This window comes from Trichoderma camerunense, assembly GCF_050948025.1.
Source record: "Trichoderma camerunense strain CBS 138272 chromosome Unknown V8C40scaffold_13, whole genome shotgun sequence".
NCBI lineage: Eukaryota > Fungi > Ascomycota > Sordariomycetes > Hypocreales > Hypocreaceae > Trichoderma > Trichoderma camerunense.
Genome location: NW_028145357.1, coordinates 818,624 through 832,595, shown reverse-complemented (window position 1 = coordinate 832,595; position 13,972 = coordinate 818,624). Strand labels below are relative to the sequence as shown.

Here is a 13,972-nt window from a genome sequence, read left to right as displayed (position 1 = left end):
ACGTGCTGGTCAGCAACAAACACCGCCTAAGACTGTGTGCTGTCGAGAAGATACATGTCTAAGTTCTCAAGAAGCGGTTTGTCAGTCAATATAAATAAATATGCATCTCCTCCAGAGGTAGCAACATCATGAGTTATATGGCTCCATGCAGGTACAGCAAAGGTATCACCTTTGGACCAAGCAACTGTTTCACCATTGCTTCGATCGTTCTCAAGAATTGTTGTCTTGCCATGTCCCTCTATGACATGGAAGATAAAAGAGCATGTGTCGCGCTTGGGACTAATTTTTGATCCCTTGTTTATGCGAAGAGCCATAGCACCGATGGTAAAGGATATATGTCCGCCCGTTGCGACATCGTGATATTCCTCTAAGGAGAAGTTTGCGGATGAAGCGTCTAGCTTTGCTTTCATCTGAGCCCAAGGGAACCGGAGAGGGCTATCCACTACAGGCCTGGGGCGTTATCAGCATTGACAATGGAATACACGCTGCCAAATGGAACAAACTTACTTGCTTGGATAGCTTGGTTCTGTGTAAGGTTCAGCAAAGTGAACAGGTAATTTATGATAGAGAGGCAAATCGAGCCCATCAAGCCAGATCATAGGCGCATCACCCTCATGACCATGGTCATGCCATTGCCACTTAGGCGTAAGTATCAGATCCCCAGGTTCCATGTAGACCTTATTGCCACCAACAGCAGTGAAGGCACCAGAGCCTTCAATGATGAATCGAATGGCAAAAGATCGATGCCTATGAGCAGGAGCAACCTCGCCAGGGTTGATCAACTGCAGTCCGGCATAGAGTGTGTCTGTCGTAAATGGTGCAGCTTTATGGATGGTCAGAAGGCATTATACGACAGACCAAATCTCATGAATAAAAATATTTACCCAGCTTGGGATTGACGAGCATTAGAACTCGCCGTTCAGCTTTCTCAGCTGGAACAGTTCTACCAGCCTCAAGTAGCAGGGGGCGAATGTCACTGTATCTCCAAATTGATGGCACCGCTCGAGGACTCGGTAGTGGCTTCACCATAGAATGCATGACGGTCCACAGTGGTTCCGCATTTTGACTAGGCAGTTTTGAGAGGAAGTTTTGATCAGTTGAGTTAGACATCGCTGCTTTCCGTTATTGATCGTTAATGTTGAAGATTTGCGGATTATCGCTTTGTTTCAGAATGACGGTCAGAGCTTGAATGCTATCGAACCTCTTCTTCTTAATTAATTATTTCATCACGCATTTGCTGCCAGAGGGCAAGATTCCTTCGTCATATAACCGTTTCTGAGGATACACCTTTGCCTGGTATCGAACAAGTCGAATTCGCATTGTTTTCTCGGGTAGCTCCCGACCTCTTGGTTTGTTTCAAGGCCTCACACTTACAACGATCCAGTTTCTTGACAACGGGAAGTACGGAACATTTCCTAGTACATACTTTTCGGAGCAGAAAGCCGAGTTTATTACTAAGAAAATTCGGCAGCGACAATAAGCATGCCGACAATTAGTTCCGCTTGGATGCCGAGAAAGTTACCACGGAACTCATCATCCGAAAAGGTGAAGCTTAGGGCTCCTGAAGTGTCATCTGATAGGGAAGGCTAGATCTATGCAGTACTATCACAATGAAGAAAAAGAGCAAACGTAAAGCTTGATATGTGTGAGAAACTAGTTTCAAGACAATTTTAACGGAAATCTGCGACTTTACGACTTTTCCTTCTGTAGGAAACTCAGCTGCACCAGCACAATGTCTATCCCGATACGACACCAAGGCGCAATGGCCGATTCGTCCAATATCAGTGCCGTCGACTCAAACATGTATAGAACAATCTTTGGCGACGATGCCATGCGTTTTATAATGTGTGATACGGCGTTCGAAGAGCGCATGGTCCAAGTTGAGATATCGCTCGCTCGTATACAGGCCAATTTGGGTACTATCCCTAAGCAAGCAGCTGAAGATATTGCCAATGACTGCAATGCCGCTAAATTGGATCGTGGACGACTCCAGCAGGAAACTGAATTAGTTGGCCTTCCTGTCTGGGGGCTCGTACGCCAACTCAGTGCCATGGTGAGAGATGAAACGAGCGCTCGGTATCTACACGGAGGGCTCAATACGCATGATGTCATGGATCTGGCACGCTCTTTACAGATAAAAGATGCGCTGGAGCTCATTTGTAGTCGATTAGACACCATCCGAAATCGCCTAGTGGCACTCACTCATCAGTATCGGAAGACGCCCATGGTTGCGCGAACTCATCTGCAACATGCTCTCCCGTCGACGTTTGGCTATCGTACAGCCATATGGCTTACCTCGTTGGATCGACATGCAGAACGACTGCAACAGATTAAACCTCGTCTTCTCTTAGCTCAGGTCGGTGGTGCTTCAGGATCCCTTGCCTCTTTGGGTGGTATTGTTGCAGACTCCACAGAAGATGAGCCAGAAGGGTTGAGGCTTGTAAGGGCTATTTCTGAAGAATTAGGTCTTTATCAGCCAAATATGCCGTGGCACGCTGCAAGAGATGGGCTCGCAGAGGTAGTTTCCCTATTGGCATTGATAGGCGGTTCTCTCGCCAAAATTGCACTTGATGTATGTGGCAAGTATAATTGTGGATTTAACTCTACGAAACTTCATTGAAATTGAAGCATCGTGGCTAATCATTTCCACTAGATCGTCCTGCTGCAAATCCCTGAAGTCGGTGAAGTGGCCGAACCTTTCGTCGCACACAGAGGCGCTTCTTCCACCATGCCGCACAAAAATAATCCTGTTCTGAGTGAGGCCATTCTAGCACTTAGCAAGATGTTGCGTCAAGAAGCTGGGCTGGCCCTCGATGCTGTTCCGTCTGACTTTGAACGAGCGGGATCAGGAGCGTGGCAGCTTGAGTGGGCAACTCTCCCGCAAAGTTTCACCTATTGCTCAGCGGCACTAAAACATACGGAAGAAGTTTTGACAGGTCTCAGAGTAGACGAGGATCGGATGCTACATAATTTGAACTTGTCACGCGGGCTGGTAGCAGCAGAGCACGTAGTTGTGGCGCTTCACGAGAAGTATGGTCGAGCACGCTCGCACGATATTGTATATGAGTGCTGTCGTCAAGCTGTACAGAAGAACCAAGATTTGAGCAGCACACTTAAGCAACGAGAAGATGTAACGATCTGCCTTTCTGATGCTGAGATAGATTGGTATTGTGATCCGGCCAATTATCTAGGCTTAACAACGAGATTTATTGATATAGCGTTGGCGGGAAGGTGACCTGCACGTCGTCACTGGTAGAAATATTCAGGCTGCTTCATGTTGGGTTCTATTATTTGCATCATGCAAAATACATAAATTTACGCGTATGATGACATTGAGCAGTGAATGAAATTTGTCTCTCGACTCGGGGTTTGACCGACTGGAACTCGGGCCTCTGCCGAGCTATCTAATTGACGATACAATTGCGAATATGTGGTGCTTGCTTCCATTGCCACCGAGATATTTGCATATATATATTTGTATCATTCAACAATCACGTTTGCTTCCTACTGAAGAGATACCACGTTATGTTTAGGTATATGCTGAGAATACGGATTATTATACTTTCACACGTCAATCAATATGGCTCCAGCATTAGAACCACAGTTCATCTTGTATACTTACTTCCGCTCAACAAGCACTGCTCGCGTTCGAACGGCGGCGAGATTGCGAGATATTCCAATTCAATTCAGATACATCGCGATTCCTAAGTTAGAGCATTTGACAGAGTCATATGAGATCATTAACCCGAATCTCACCGTCCCTACGCTTGTCATCCAGAACGCTGAGACCGAAGTCCATATACGACAGTCTATTGCAATCCTGGAATATTTTGAAGAAAGCAAAGCAGGAAATACGAATATTCGGCTTATGCCTCCTGCTGAGGATATTGCAGGGCGAGCTCATGTACGAGAGCTAGTACAGCTTATTGCTTGCGACATTCAACCGCCTACCAATCAACGTATTCTAAAGAGAGTACGCGCCATTGGGGGATCCGCTGAGAATTGGGCTTATGACATTATGAATGCCGGTTTGAAAGCATTTGAAAGCATGGCTGCTCCTCTGGCTGGCACGTATTCATACGGCAATTTCTTGACGTTGGCCGATATTGTGCTGGCTCCAGCTATTGTGAATTCTGTTCGATATGGCGTAGATATCGAACAGTATCCCACTATTAAACGGATTTATAACAAAATAATGGAACTAGATGCCTTCAAGTTGGCTGACTGGCGGCATCAGGAGGATACACCGGTGGAATTCCAACAAGTTTCTTAAATATGTACTTTTAGACTGCAGAACAGATCCCAAGGTGACTTATGGGAGACATCACAAAGTAGAATAGATAAATTGGCGACAAATATGATCACATGGCTATTCTTTCATGTCCTCTTGCAGATACAGGCGTCAACACGTGCTATTAAAACCACAGTATCATCAACTCATGATGATGCCTTAAATCTTCAAATCTAGATATCTCATTCTCAAAGTTACATAACAACCTTTGCCGGAAATACCATTGCTTCTGGGCGTACAGTTTCATCAAACTTCTCTCCAGAGAGCATCCGAAGCTCGATAACGCTTTCACGAAGCGTGATGCCTTTTTCGTGAGCGTATTTGGCCACTTTAGACGCAGAATCATACCCAATGACGGGACTTAGAGCTGTTACCAACATCAAGCTAAATAGACCACCCAAAGTTACTAAGAGTTAATATGAATTGGTATGATGGGAATACCTTTTCTGAAGCGTCGCCTGTATGGCTGCCTGATCTGCTTCGAGGCCCAAAAGCAAATTGTATCGAAAGCTGTTCATACCATCGCTGAGAAGGCGGATAGAATGAAGGACACTGCTTATGATAAGAGGCTTGAAAGCATTAAGTTGGAATTGTCCACTCATGCCACCCACAGTGACGGCAGTATGATTGCCCATCACTCTCGCGCAGATCATAGTCAGCGCTTCACACTGTGTAGGATTAACTTTGCCTGGCATGAAAGATGATCCAGGCTCATTAGCTGGAAGTTTGAGCTCTCCCATACCACATCGTGGGCCGCTGCCCTCAAAGCGAATGTCCTGGGCTATTTTGAAGAGCGCACAAGCAAGAACGTTAAGAGCACCAGAGGTGCTGACAATGGCGTCATTTGCAGAGATAGCCTCAAATTTATTTGGTGCCGTCTTGAAACCAAGGCCTGTCTTACGACTCATAACTTCAGCAAAGTGTTCTGCGAAGCCTTCGTATGTATTGAGGCCAGTGCCCACGGCAGTACCACCCATTGCAAGTTCGAGGAGATCGGGCATAGTAGCTTCAATGCGAGAAGTACATTTCTCAATCTGCGCTGCGAAGCCTGAAAACTCCTGCCCAAGCGAAAGCGGCACGGCATCCTGGAGATGGGTGCGTCCAATTTTGACGATGTTCTTGAACTGATGGCATTTGTTTCTTAAGGCCTGTTCGAAGTTGCGAAGTGAAGGCAAAAGCCTTTCATTGAGATCCAGGACGGTGGCAACGTTCATAGCCGTGGCGAATGAGTCATTGGAGGAACCTGAAAGGTTCACATGGTCATTTGGATGCACGGGTGACTTGGAGCCGAGTTTTCCACCCAAAATCTCGATGGCTCGATTCGAAATCACCTCATTTGCATTCATATTGGTTTGTGTACCTGAGCCAGTTTGCCAGACAACCAAGGGAAAGTGATCGACCAAAGATAGTGACGACACTTCAGCAGCAGCTTGCATGATGGCCTGCCCAATGTGGCTATCTGACATAAACACGTTAATTTCCGAGCTATTCTATTCAAGAAGTTGGTTCAAATGAGAGGAAGTTGGTCTACCAATGGCTTTATGCGCTACATTGACTTCTGCAGCGGCGCCTTTGAGCAATCCATAAGCTCTAATGACTGTAGCTGGCATGCCATCTTGCGGTTGATTGATGTCAAAATTCTTGAGTGATCTATAGAGATCAGTTAATGAATTATGTGCATCAGCTTTTGGCTGCTGCTATGTAGATTTTTATTATAGTGCCTTCGATCGCAAATAGGCACGTTGACACACTGACCTCTGCGTTTGCGCACCCCAGTAGCGGTCTGACGGCACCTGTCATCAACAGTTGTCTGAGTATGTGAATTGGCTACGTAGTATCGTGTGGTATCTCTTTGGATCAAAGCTTCAAGAGAAGACTCACCTCGATCTCCCCGAAGGCGTCTGTCTCACACCTGGTGACAAGCTTGGGTTGGGACATGATGTTTTCTACTATTCAAGCGTTTTAATATTTGAATCGAGGTATGGAAAAGAATGATGGAAAGAGTAGTATGTAATAAACGTGTTCATCCTTTACTATTTGACTTAAATAAATGCTCATCTCTTGCCAGTACCTGCGACCCACATCCAGTATAGCATTAGACAACCGAGTTAGAGAATATTTCACAGATTGTAGTGCACGGCTTGTACGAAAAGAATAACTTGGCTGCAACTATTATGATGCGAACTAGATTCACCATGACATTATACTCATAGCCAGTTATCCAGGCTACGACACTAAAAAGTTCGGGAGCGCCCCGAGTTTTAATGACCCAACCAAGTGAGGCATTGCAGGTTAAATGGAAAAAGTGTGGAGAGAGTTCGGCGAGGCAGCCGAACTTCCTTTCCAAATCCAAGTTCATTGGACACCCTGTTATCAGCCATGCCAGAGTGATGTCAAATCAATTTATACCTAATGTCATGATTTATTTATGTTTGGACTTAAACATCTCCATATCGTTGGAAGCTAGTTATGCGGCGTTTTGAGTACATATATGTATGCTCTTTCGGTCTGACTTGGACTTGTCAAAATTGGATAATATTTCGCGGAATGACTCAATAAAGGAATTGGTACATTCAGCAAAACAATTACTTATCTATAGTCTAACTAGAATGTTAAATGTATGTAGGCTTTACTTGTCTCGTATAGCAGAGAAAGGACGATCTATACCCAACGGGTAATCATTATGCCACAAGCTAGATGTCACTAAAAAACCCCTCCTTTGGGTGACACCTCCAGATTTATTCTTCTTACCAGGCATTTCTCTACCTCAGTATAATGCAATTCAAGCTAGCGGCTGTTTTAGCAGTTTGTGGCGTGCGGGGTCCCCGGACTTTCCAGGCGAGCTGCTTCTACATCATACTTTAGGAGATCAACCATTGAGATTCGTGGTTCCCAATGATCACATCTAGCGTCTCTTCATATGCAATAATATTAATCCCTATTTTTTCAACATACACTGCACTTACTCGCCCGCACTTTTATACGTTTGCTTCTATTCTCTCTTATAAGCAAATATTGAGTATGATGGGAGAGGATAATCCCCAGCCTTCGGCCTCGGCGGCCGCAACACAAGGTCAGAGCAACAATCTCAAAGCCTCTGATCTAAATGCCTATAACAATGGAGAGTTCGAAAGCTTTGCTGAACGGTGGCCTAAACGACCTAAAATCTCTGTTGCCTGCGAAGAGTGCCGACAACGAAAAGTGAAATGCGATGGCGTCCAGCCCCGTTAGTAACCCTTCTGAATTCCTTGCATGGAAGGACAGGCCGTACTCATATACATACTTGATGCTAATATCTGATTATTCCAATCTAGGATGCGGCGCTTGTCGCCGACGCCGACGACCAGCTCCAAACTGCGTCTACAAACCCGAGCGTGTCAAGACTGCATATTCTCATGAGTACTTATGCCTTTACCATCTTCACATGTATGTGCTGCTAGTTCTGACTTGATACGTAGATACGTGGCAGCTCTAGAGAGTCGGTTGCGTATGTTTGAATCAGCAGCTACGGCGACTGAATTAAGTCAGCCTGTGGCTTCTCAAGTGCATGAGGATGTGAACGCCTCCCCTCAAGCAAATTCATCACCTTTGAGCCCTCCACCGAGATATTCTGGAGAAGAGCGGCTTCAACAGAATGTATGTATCGATTCCTTATGCTCTTATATTTTCTCAGCTCATCATAACTCATGACGCCTCATATTCACCAGGAAACAAGTTATACAAAGTCTCACACAGTGGCTCTCACCACCCCCGTCACCCCCTCTGATACTATCTCCATGAATAAGAAAGATGGCGGCCTTGAGTTTTACCCTTCACCAAGATATCCGGCTGAAGGTGTCGATGCTATGGGTAATCATGGGTCATCTGAACATGCCTATCCAGAGGGAAGCTCCAGCGCTGCAAGTTTCACTAAGCAAGTAAAGGATGCTGTAGCCTCAAGGCTCTCTTTACCTGGACTTGGCGTCGGTATTTTGTCCGATCAGAAACAAAATGAGTTGCTGTTTCCACAGCGGCTAGACTCATTGGCAGAACTATGTGTGCTACCCTCGCGAAGCGCGGCAGATGATATGATGAATTTGTACTGGAATGAGATTCACATTCTATATCCCTTTGTTGATCGCGCAAGCTTTCAAGCGTGTTATGAAAAGCTATGGTCGACAGGCGAACATGTCTGCCGCCCAAACCATATACTACTATGTTCTTTGAATGCTATTTTTGCTCTAACCTGTCAGCTCCGGCGTCGGTCCATAGCTGATCAGAGTTTCGCCGCCAACGTCTTCTTTCGGAGATCTACACAGTTGCTTCAGATGAGCTCCTTTGGGGGTGGTTCTCTTGAACTCGTTCAGGCGTGCCTTCTTCTTGCACAGTATTTACAGAGCACAGAATCGTCTTATCGATGCTGGGTGGTTATTGGCTTGGCTATTCGTATCGCCCAGTCTATCGGCCTACATCTACCAGAGCCAGCATACCTCCGATTTGAGAAAGAGAGTGATCGAAAACTCAGTCAACGACTCTGGCATGGCTGTGTCTTTCTAGACCGGTAAGTTACTTCTATAACACGAATCTCAACCTAAAAACATGCAAAGCAAAGACTTATTTTAATCCGTAGTATGGTTTCCATGACACAAGGCCGTCCCATGACAATCAGCAAGACCGACTCAATGGCCGTCCCATTACCTCAAAGCGATGGCAGTGATCATGTCTTTTCACCTTCTGCCGCTGATAGAGCAAAAAGGCTACTGCCAGACTGTTATGCCTCGAGAATGGACTTCTTTTCTGAATCGATGAAACTATATTCAATCACGGGAGATATGTTAGCGATAGTCTACTCTCGAGATCCGTCTAGTTCTTTTGCTCCCCGCTCTGACCTCAGCCCGCAAGCTCGCCTCGACATACTTGACTTCAATACCGTACTACGAATCGATAATTCTTTGCGTCGCTGGAAGGAGACGCTACCTTTGTGTCTTCAAACGCGGCCCACTGACTCTGTCGTTGCCGATAAAGACGATCCTGTTCTAATACGGCAAGCAAATGTGTTACATTTACGGTGAATTATTATGGAACTATAGACCTAATTTGTACCAGAGACATGAAGACTAACATCATTAGTTATTTGCAAATCCGTATCTTGTTATTTCGGCCAATTTTGGCTCTCTTACTAACCTCGGAGGCACACGGGCTCGACTCAACGAATGGCGATTATGAAACGTCTCTTTCTCGTGACATGGGGATCCCCTGTGCCCAAAGATGCATCAATAGTGCTATTGCAATGATTGATCTCGTGTGGGCTTGGCGGAAAGAGAATTTTCCTCATTTTTCCGTTGAACCACTCCCTGCGTGGTGGTTTCAAACTTTTTGTGAGTTCATACATATCTTTACATACTTTTTGCTTAATCTTTCTGTTTCCCCACAAACTTGTTGACCGATCATTTATTAGTTCTTTATACGGCCTCCATTGTCCTCATCCCTGCTCGGCGATTCAAGGCCTTACAAGGCACTACATCTTCAACGTCGGTAAACAGATGCTGGCACCGTGCTCTTATTATGATAGAGGATCTTGCTCAGTTCTGTCGATCTGCCAAGCTTTGCCTAACTTCACTGCAATTACTTAACCAAGAGATCATGGGGGAAACGAATGCTTACTCGGAGCCTCCGAATTTATCCACTTGGGGTGATCCTACTGCGACCACCACTCTCTTTCCTGAGGTTGAGTTTGATCAGATGCCGTTGGATTATAGTTGGATTGATTCACTACCCATAGATCTCTCCATCGGTAACGACTTTTTAACCGAATAATATTTTACTATTAACACTCCGCTATATAAAGTCACATTGACTGGGCGTAATGGTAGCAATCAATGTGTGCATCCAACTCAGCCACATGTGACGCATATTGTCAGATACATAATGCTATTCACAACTCTAATTATGAAGTAGTCCGTTATCGAGGGTATTAAGCAGTAGGTGAACAAGAATTGCATCAAGATTCCAGAACTATCAGACCATCGTCTTCCATTCTCATACTTTCTTTGTGAAAACATTGTAATTCATAGTAGAATGTACTGGTGTAATGCTAATATGTATCGAACGAGAGGAGAAACTAATTTGCTTAAACCATGTATCAACAGGCTGGCTCGGGACGGAGTCCGAAATAACAATGTCGGATCGAAAGTCGGCTGCTACAATTCCGCGCTAAGACCTTCTCGAGTCTGATATGTTACAATATCGGATCAAAAGCCGACGTGCGAGTTTCTTCGCAAAGGCCTTCCGAGATTGGATTTCTAGAGGCTCATCTTACAATCTACCGAGAATCGGTCATCTTGTAGGATGTTTGACATCTTGTTGGTTGGTAAAGCGTATTTTGTGACTAGTGTGACCCCATAATCATCCACAAGATATGGGTCTATGTCAGTGATGAGGAAGCATGCTCGATCAGAATTTGGCGATATTTATATATGTCTACCTCTATTCGGATTGCTGAGTCTCATGACATTCTTGTGGACTAAAGCATTTCGAGATTGACGATATTATTTACTGATATAGCTTACAATGGACACCTGTTTGGAAAATATTAAGGCAAGCTGCTTCATCTCTTCCTCTACTCAATCCATTGAAGCTCTAACTTACAGTTCATGATAACAGCTTCCTAGCTACCCTACAGGTTCTTACAACTTTATAAAACGGCTATTATCAGCTGACATAGTAACTCCTAATTTGGAGACCTCTGCAAAACCCTTCTCGAGTAATGAATCAGCCAGCCACCCGATTTCACCCATCAAACTGACCATTGCTATTATCGGAGGGGGAGTTGGTGGCCTGGCTGCTGCCATTGGTCTAAAGGAAGAGGGCCATAACGTAACTCTTTACGAGCAAGCGCCACAGCTCAGTGAGGTAGTATAAAGCGAATCCGATACAGCGGACAAATCTCATACTTACACATAAACTAGATTGGTGCAGGGATCCAGATTCCACCAAACTCATCTCGCATTCTTCATTCTTGGGGCCTCCAAACGGCATTGGAACGTCAATCCATCCGACCTAGCGGTATCACTTGGCGCCGCTGGCAAGATGGACGTGTTATAGGCCACGCCAAACTGGGTTCGGAAGTCCTTCAGAAATACGGATCGCCTTATTATGTCACCCACCGCGCGCATCTCCATGATGCTCTATATCAACGAACTAAGGAACTGAAAGTACCAGTAATTCTCAATCACAAGGCGAAAAGCTACGATTTCAACAATACTAGCGTAACGTTCGAGGATGGCACAGTTGTGGACGCTGACCTTGTCATTGCTGCCGATGGTATGGAACTAGCCCCCACCCTCTCTATCTATCACCATTGCATTTTATCATAGGAGTAACAGGCTTTCTTGCTTTATAGGGTTAAAATCTATCGCTCGAAAGGCCTTGAATAGTATCAATGACAAAGGCCCCGAAGGTCACGGTCTAGCAGCATACCGTTGTACCGTGTCCATGGCCGCGATCAAAGCCGACCCATTGATTAGCTGGATAGCTGAGAAACCATCTCTTAATCTTTGGTGATTATTATGAACCCATTTTTTTTTTCGTGAACGGCAAAATTGACCATACATTGCCTATTAGGGTGGGCCATAATCGTCATGTCATGGCATATCCTATTGCAGGCGGAGAGCGCTACAACATGGTCTTAACGCATCCTGAACCATCATCAACTATCCAGAACCTATCTTCAGACGGTTTAACACAGATGAAATCGCAATTCAACGGGTGGGATCCATGGTAAGTTATTCTATCTGGACATTGATTTATCTCTGTGAGAGAAAGAATTATATCGCTGATTCGTCTAGCTTGATGAGATTACTAGATCTGGTAAATGAAGCCGTAGAGTGGCCCATCCAGTCCATTGACGTCCCCGACAGATGGGCCTCTGAATCACGGCGCACCATTTTAACCGGTGATGCAGCACATGCTATGACTCCCTACATGGCTCTTGGAGCGGCCATGGCTGTTGAGGACGCTGCCGCCCTCGCTGCTGCTCTACGGCATATGTCACAGGGAGAAGATGTCGTTGATATTATTGACAAATGGACGAAGATTCGTATTCCTCGAGTCAAAGCCTTACATGAGGCTAGTATTGCGCATGGGCTGATCATGCATTTCGCTGACGGACCAGTTCAGAAGGCTAGAGATGTGGCCCTAGCTGTAGAACTGAAAGACCTTCCGTTCGATGAAAGTCCGAATCAATGGAGTGATCCAACTATGACGGAGTGGGTATATAAATACGACGTAGTAGAGGCCATGAACCAGGAATGGATAAGATAAATATTTTGCAATCTGTCAGTATTGCGTTAGGCAATTTGATATGTAAAGAAATATGGCTTTTCGTCTCTTATTACCTTTGCTTCGAATATATATATCTAGAATCTCATGTGCCTATTGTGTTACAGCTTATTTGGCATATAAATTATTTTCGCTATAGACCGTATTGACAATTTCAACTAGCTTATCCGGCATATTTAAAAATGGTGAGTGGCCAGCATGTAGACTAAACGTTCGTATAGGAATACCAGTTGCAGTTTCGGCTTCAAGAACGCCTTTCCTCTGAATATCCACGGGTATGATCTCGTCGAGCTCTGTGTATATCCAGCTACATAGTATGTCTTTCCAAGTAGCATGAGTCAATGGCAATGTGAAAAAGTCAGGAGTTTGATAGCTCATATACTGTTTCCAGTAGTTCCGTTCGTCCTTATTTAAATCGGAATAAAAGTGGTCGTAAAATGGAAGAAGATCGAGAACGTCGGCTCCATTCACCTAACGAGCTGTTAGCAGGATACTGATTTCGAATTGTAGCAAGCAAGAGACATCTTGATGTACTAGGTATGTGACATACATTTCGGAATGCTGCTCTCGTTGGACAGGTTGCACGTGTACCATCATAAAAAGAAAAAACGTGGTCACCTTCGTTAGGCAGGTAACCAGCCAAAAATATAAGATGGACGACACTGCCCTTTTTACCCGACCTCTCTCGGTCTGCTTTCCCAAGCCCCTTTGCGGCTTCAATTCCCAGCGGCCCCGCAACTGAATGCATGAAAAGTACTACGTCTTGCTCATTATCAATGATTGATAAGATCTTCTCCCTCCAATATGCAGCGTCATCGTAGAATGATTGACCGGGGGTGAAATTAGTGCCACCGTCTGAGGGATTGGTGCCAGAAATTATTGTAAATCCCTCCGTTTGGAGCATGTTCTGTAGGGTGTCGAAGTATTTCGGGTGACCGTGGCCACCGCCATGGAGCATCATCAATACCGGGTGTTGTCTCTGCGTCATGGTGGCTAACTCGGGGCGATGTATAGGACCATCCAGGGAATGCTAGACGGATCGATTTTTAGGAAGGACGATAAAAGAACAGTCGCCGGGAAATAGGAGAAGGTGACAGAGATGGATCGGCCGATAATTCCATCAAGTCATCTAATTGGGCATTGGATAGGTAAGCACTACTGAGATTTTCGTAAAGCTAAATCTTAATAACAACTTAATCAGCATCCATCGTGAACATTTTTGTGTATGTGGTATGTGGCGTAAAATGCACCTTGTTCTCAAATATCCTAGTGGAGCTTGTAAAGTCAGGCAGCACAAGAAGTGTTTTCATTAACGTTCCCGTCACCTGGGCATCATTAACTGTACCAAATATAGCGCTCTTC

The 13,972-nt window shown here is 45.1% G+C and overlaps 5 protein-coding genes across 5 annotated transcripts; 2 read left to right on the top strand and 3 right to left on the bottom strand.

The window, feature by feature from the left end:
• Nucleotides 1-26: 26 nt before the first annotated feature.
• V8C40DRAFT_280842 (cupin domain-containing protein) lies at nucleotides 27-1,115 on the bottom strand (the record flags this gene model as incomplete). Its single annotated transcript, XM_083221470.1, has 3 exons — nucleotides 885-1,115; nucleotides 508-823; nucleotides 27-450 (listed from the first exon to the last, which is right to left on the bottom strand). Exons 1-3 carry the CDS (start codon nucleotides 1,108-1,110, stop codon nucleotides 27-29), a joined length of 966 nt encoding a protein of 321 aa, XP_083071336.1. The 5' UTR covers nucleotides 1,111-1,115.
• A 559-nt stretch (nucleotides 1,116-1,674) lies between these two features.
• Nucleotides 1,675-3,235, top strand: V8C40DRAFT_280838 (class-II fumarase/aspartase family protein; the record flags this gene model as incomplete). Its single annotated transcript, XM_083221469.1, has 2 exons — nucleotides 1,675-2,572; nucleotides 2,654-3,235. Exons 1-2 carry the CDS (start codon nucleotides 1,733-1,735, stop codon nucleotides 3,233-3,235), a joined length of 1,422 nt encoding a protein of 473 aa, XP_083071335.1. The 5' UTR covers nucleotides 1,675-1,732.
• A 345-nt stretch (nucleotides 3,236-3,580) lies between these two features.
• V8C40DRAFT_276041 (glutathione S-transferase) lies at nucleotides 3,581-4,273 on the top strand (the record flags this gene model as incomplete). The annotated part of the gene is made up of 1 exon (XM_083220786.1): nucleotides 3,581-4,273. The coding sequence occupies one exon, from the start codon at nucleotides 3,581-3,583 to the stop codon at nucleotides 4,271-4,273; it is 693 nt and encodes a 230-aa protein (XP_083071334.1).
• Nucleotides 4,274-4,478: 205 nt separating this feature from the next.
• Nucleotides 4,479-6,229, bottom strand: V8C40DRAFT_280836 (class II fumarate hydratase; the record flags this gene model as incomplete). Its single annotated transcript, XM_083221468.1, has 5 exons — nucleotides 4,479-4,675; nucleotides 4,733-5,750; nucleotides 5,823-5,941; nucleotides 6,047-6,084; nucleotides 6,173-6,229. 5 exons carry the CDS (start codon nucleotides 6,227-6,229, stop codon nucleotides 4,486-4,488), a joined length of 1,422 nt encoding a protein of 473 aa, XP_083071333.1. The 3' UTR covers nucleotides 4,479-4,485.
• Nucleotides 6,230-12,718: 6,489 nt separating this feature from the next.
• V8C40DRAFT_280831 (alpha/beta hydrolase) lies at nucleotides 12,719-13,712 on the bottom strand (the record flags this gene model as incomplete). The annotated part of the gene is made up of 2 exons (XM_083221467.1): nucleotides 13,161-13,712; nucleotides 12,719-13,081 (listed from the first exon to the last, which is right to left on the bottom strand). Exons 1-2 carry the CDS (start codon nucleotides 13,596-13,598, stop codon nucleotides 12,719-12,721), a joined length of 801 nt encoding a protein of 266 aa, XP_083071332.1. The 5' UTR covers nucleotides 13,599-13,712.
• Between the last annotated feature and the right edge of the window lie 260 nt (nucleotides 13,713-13,972).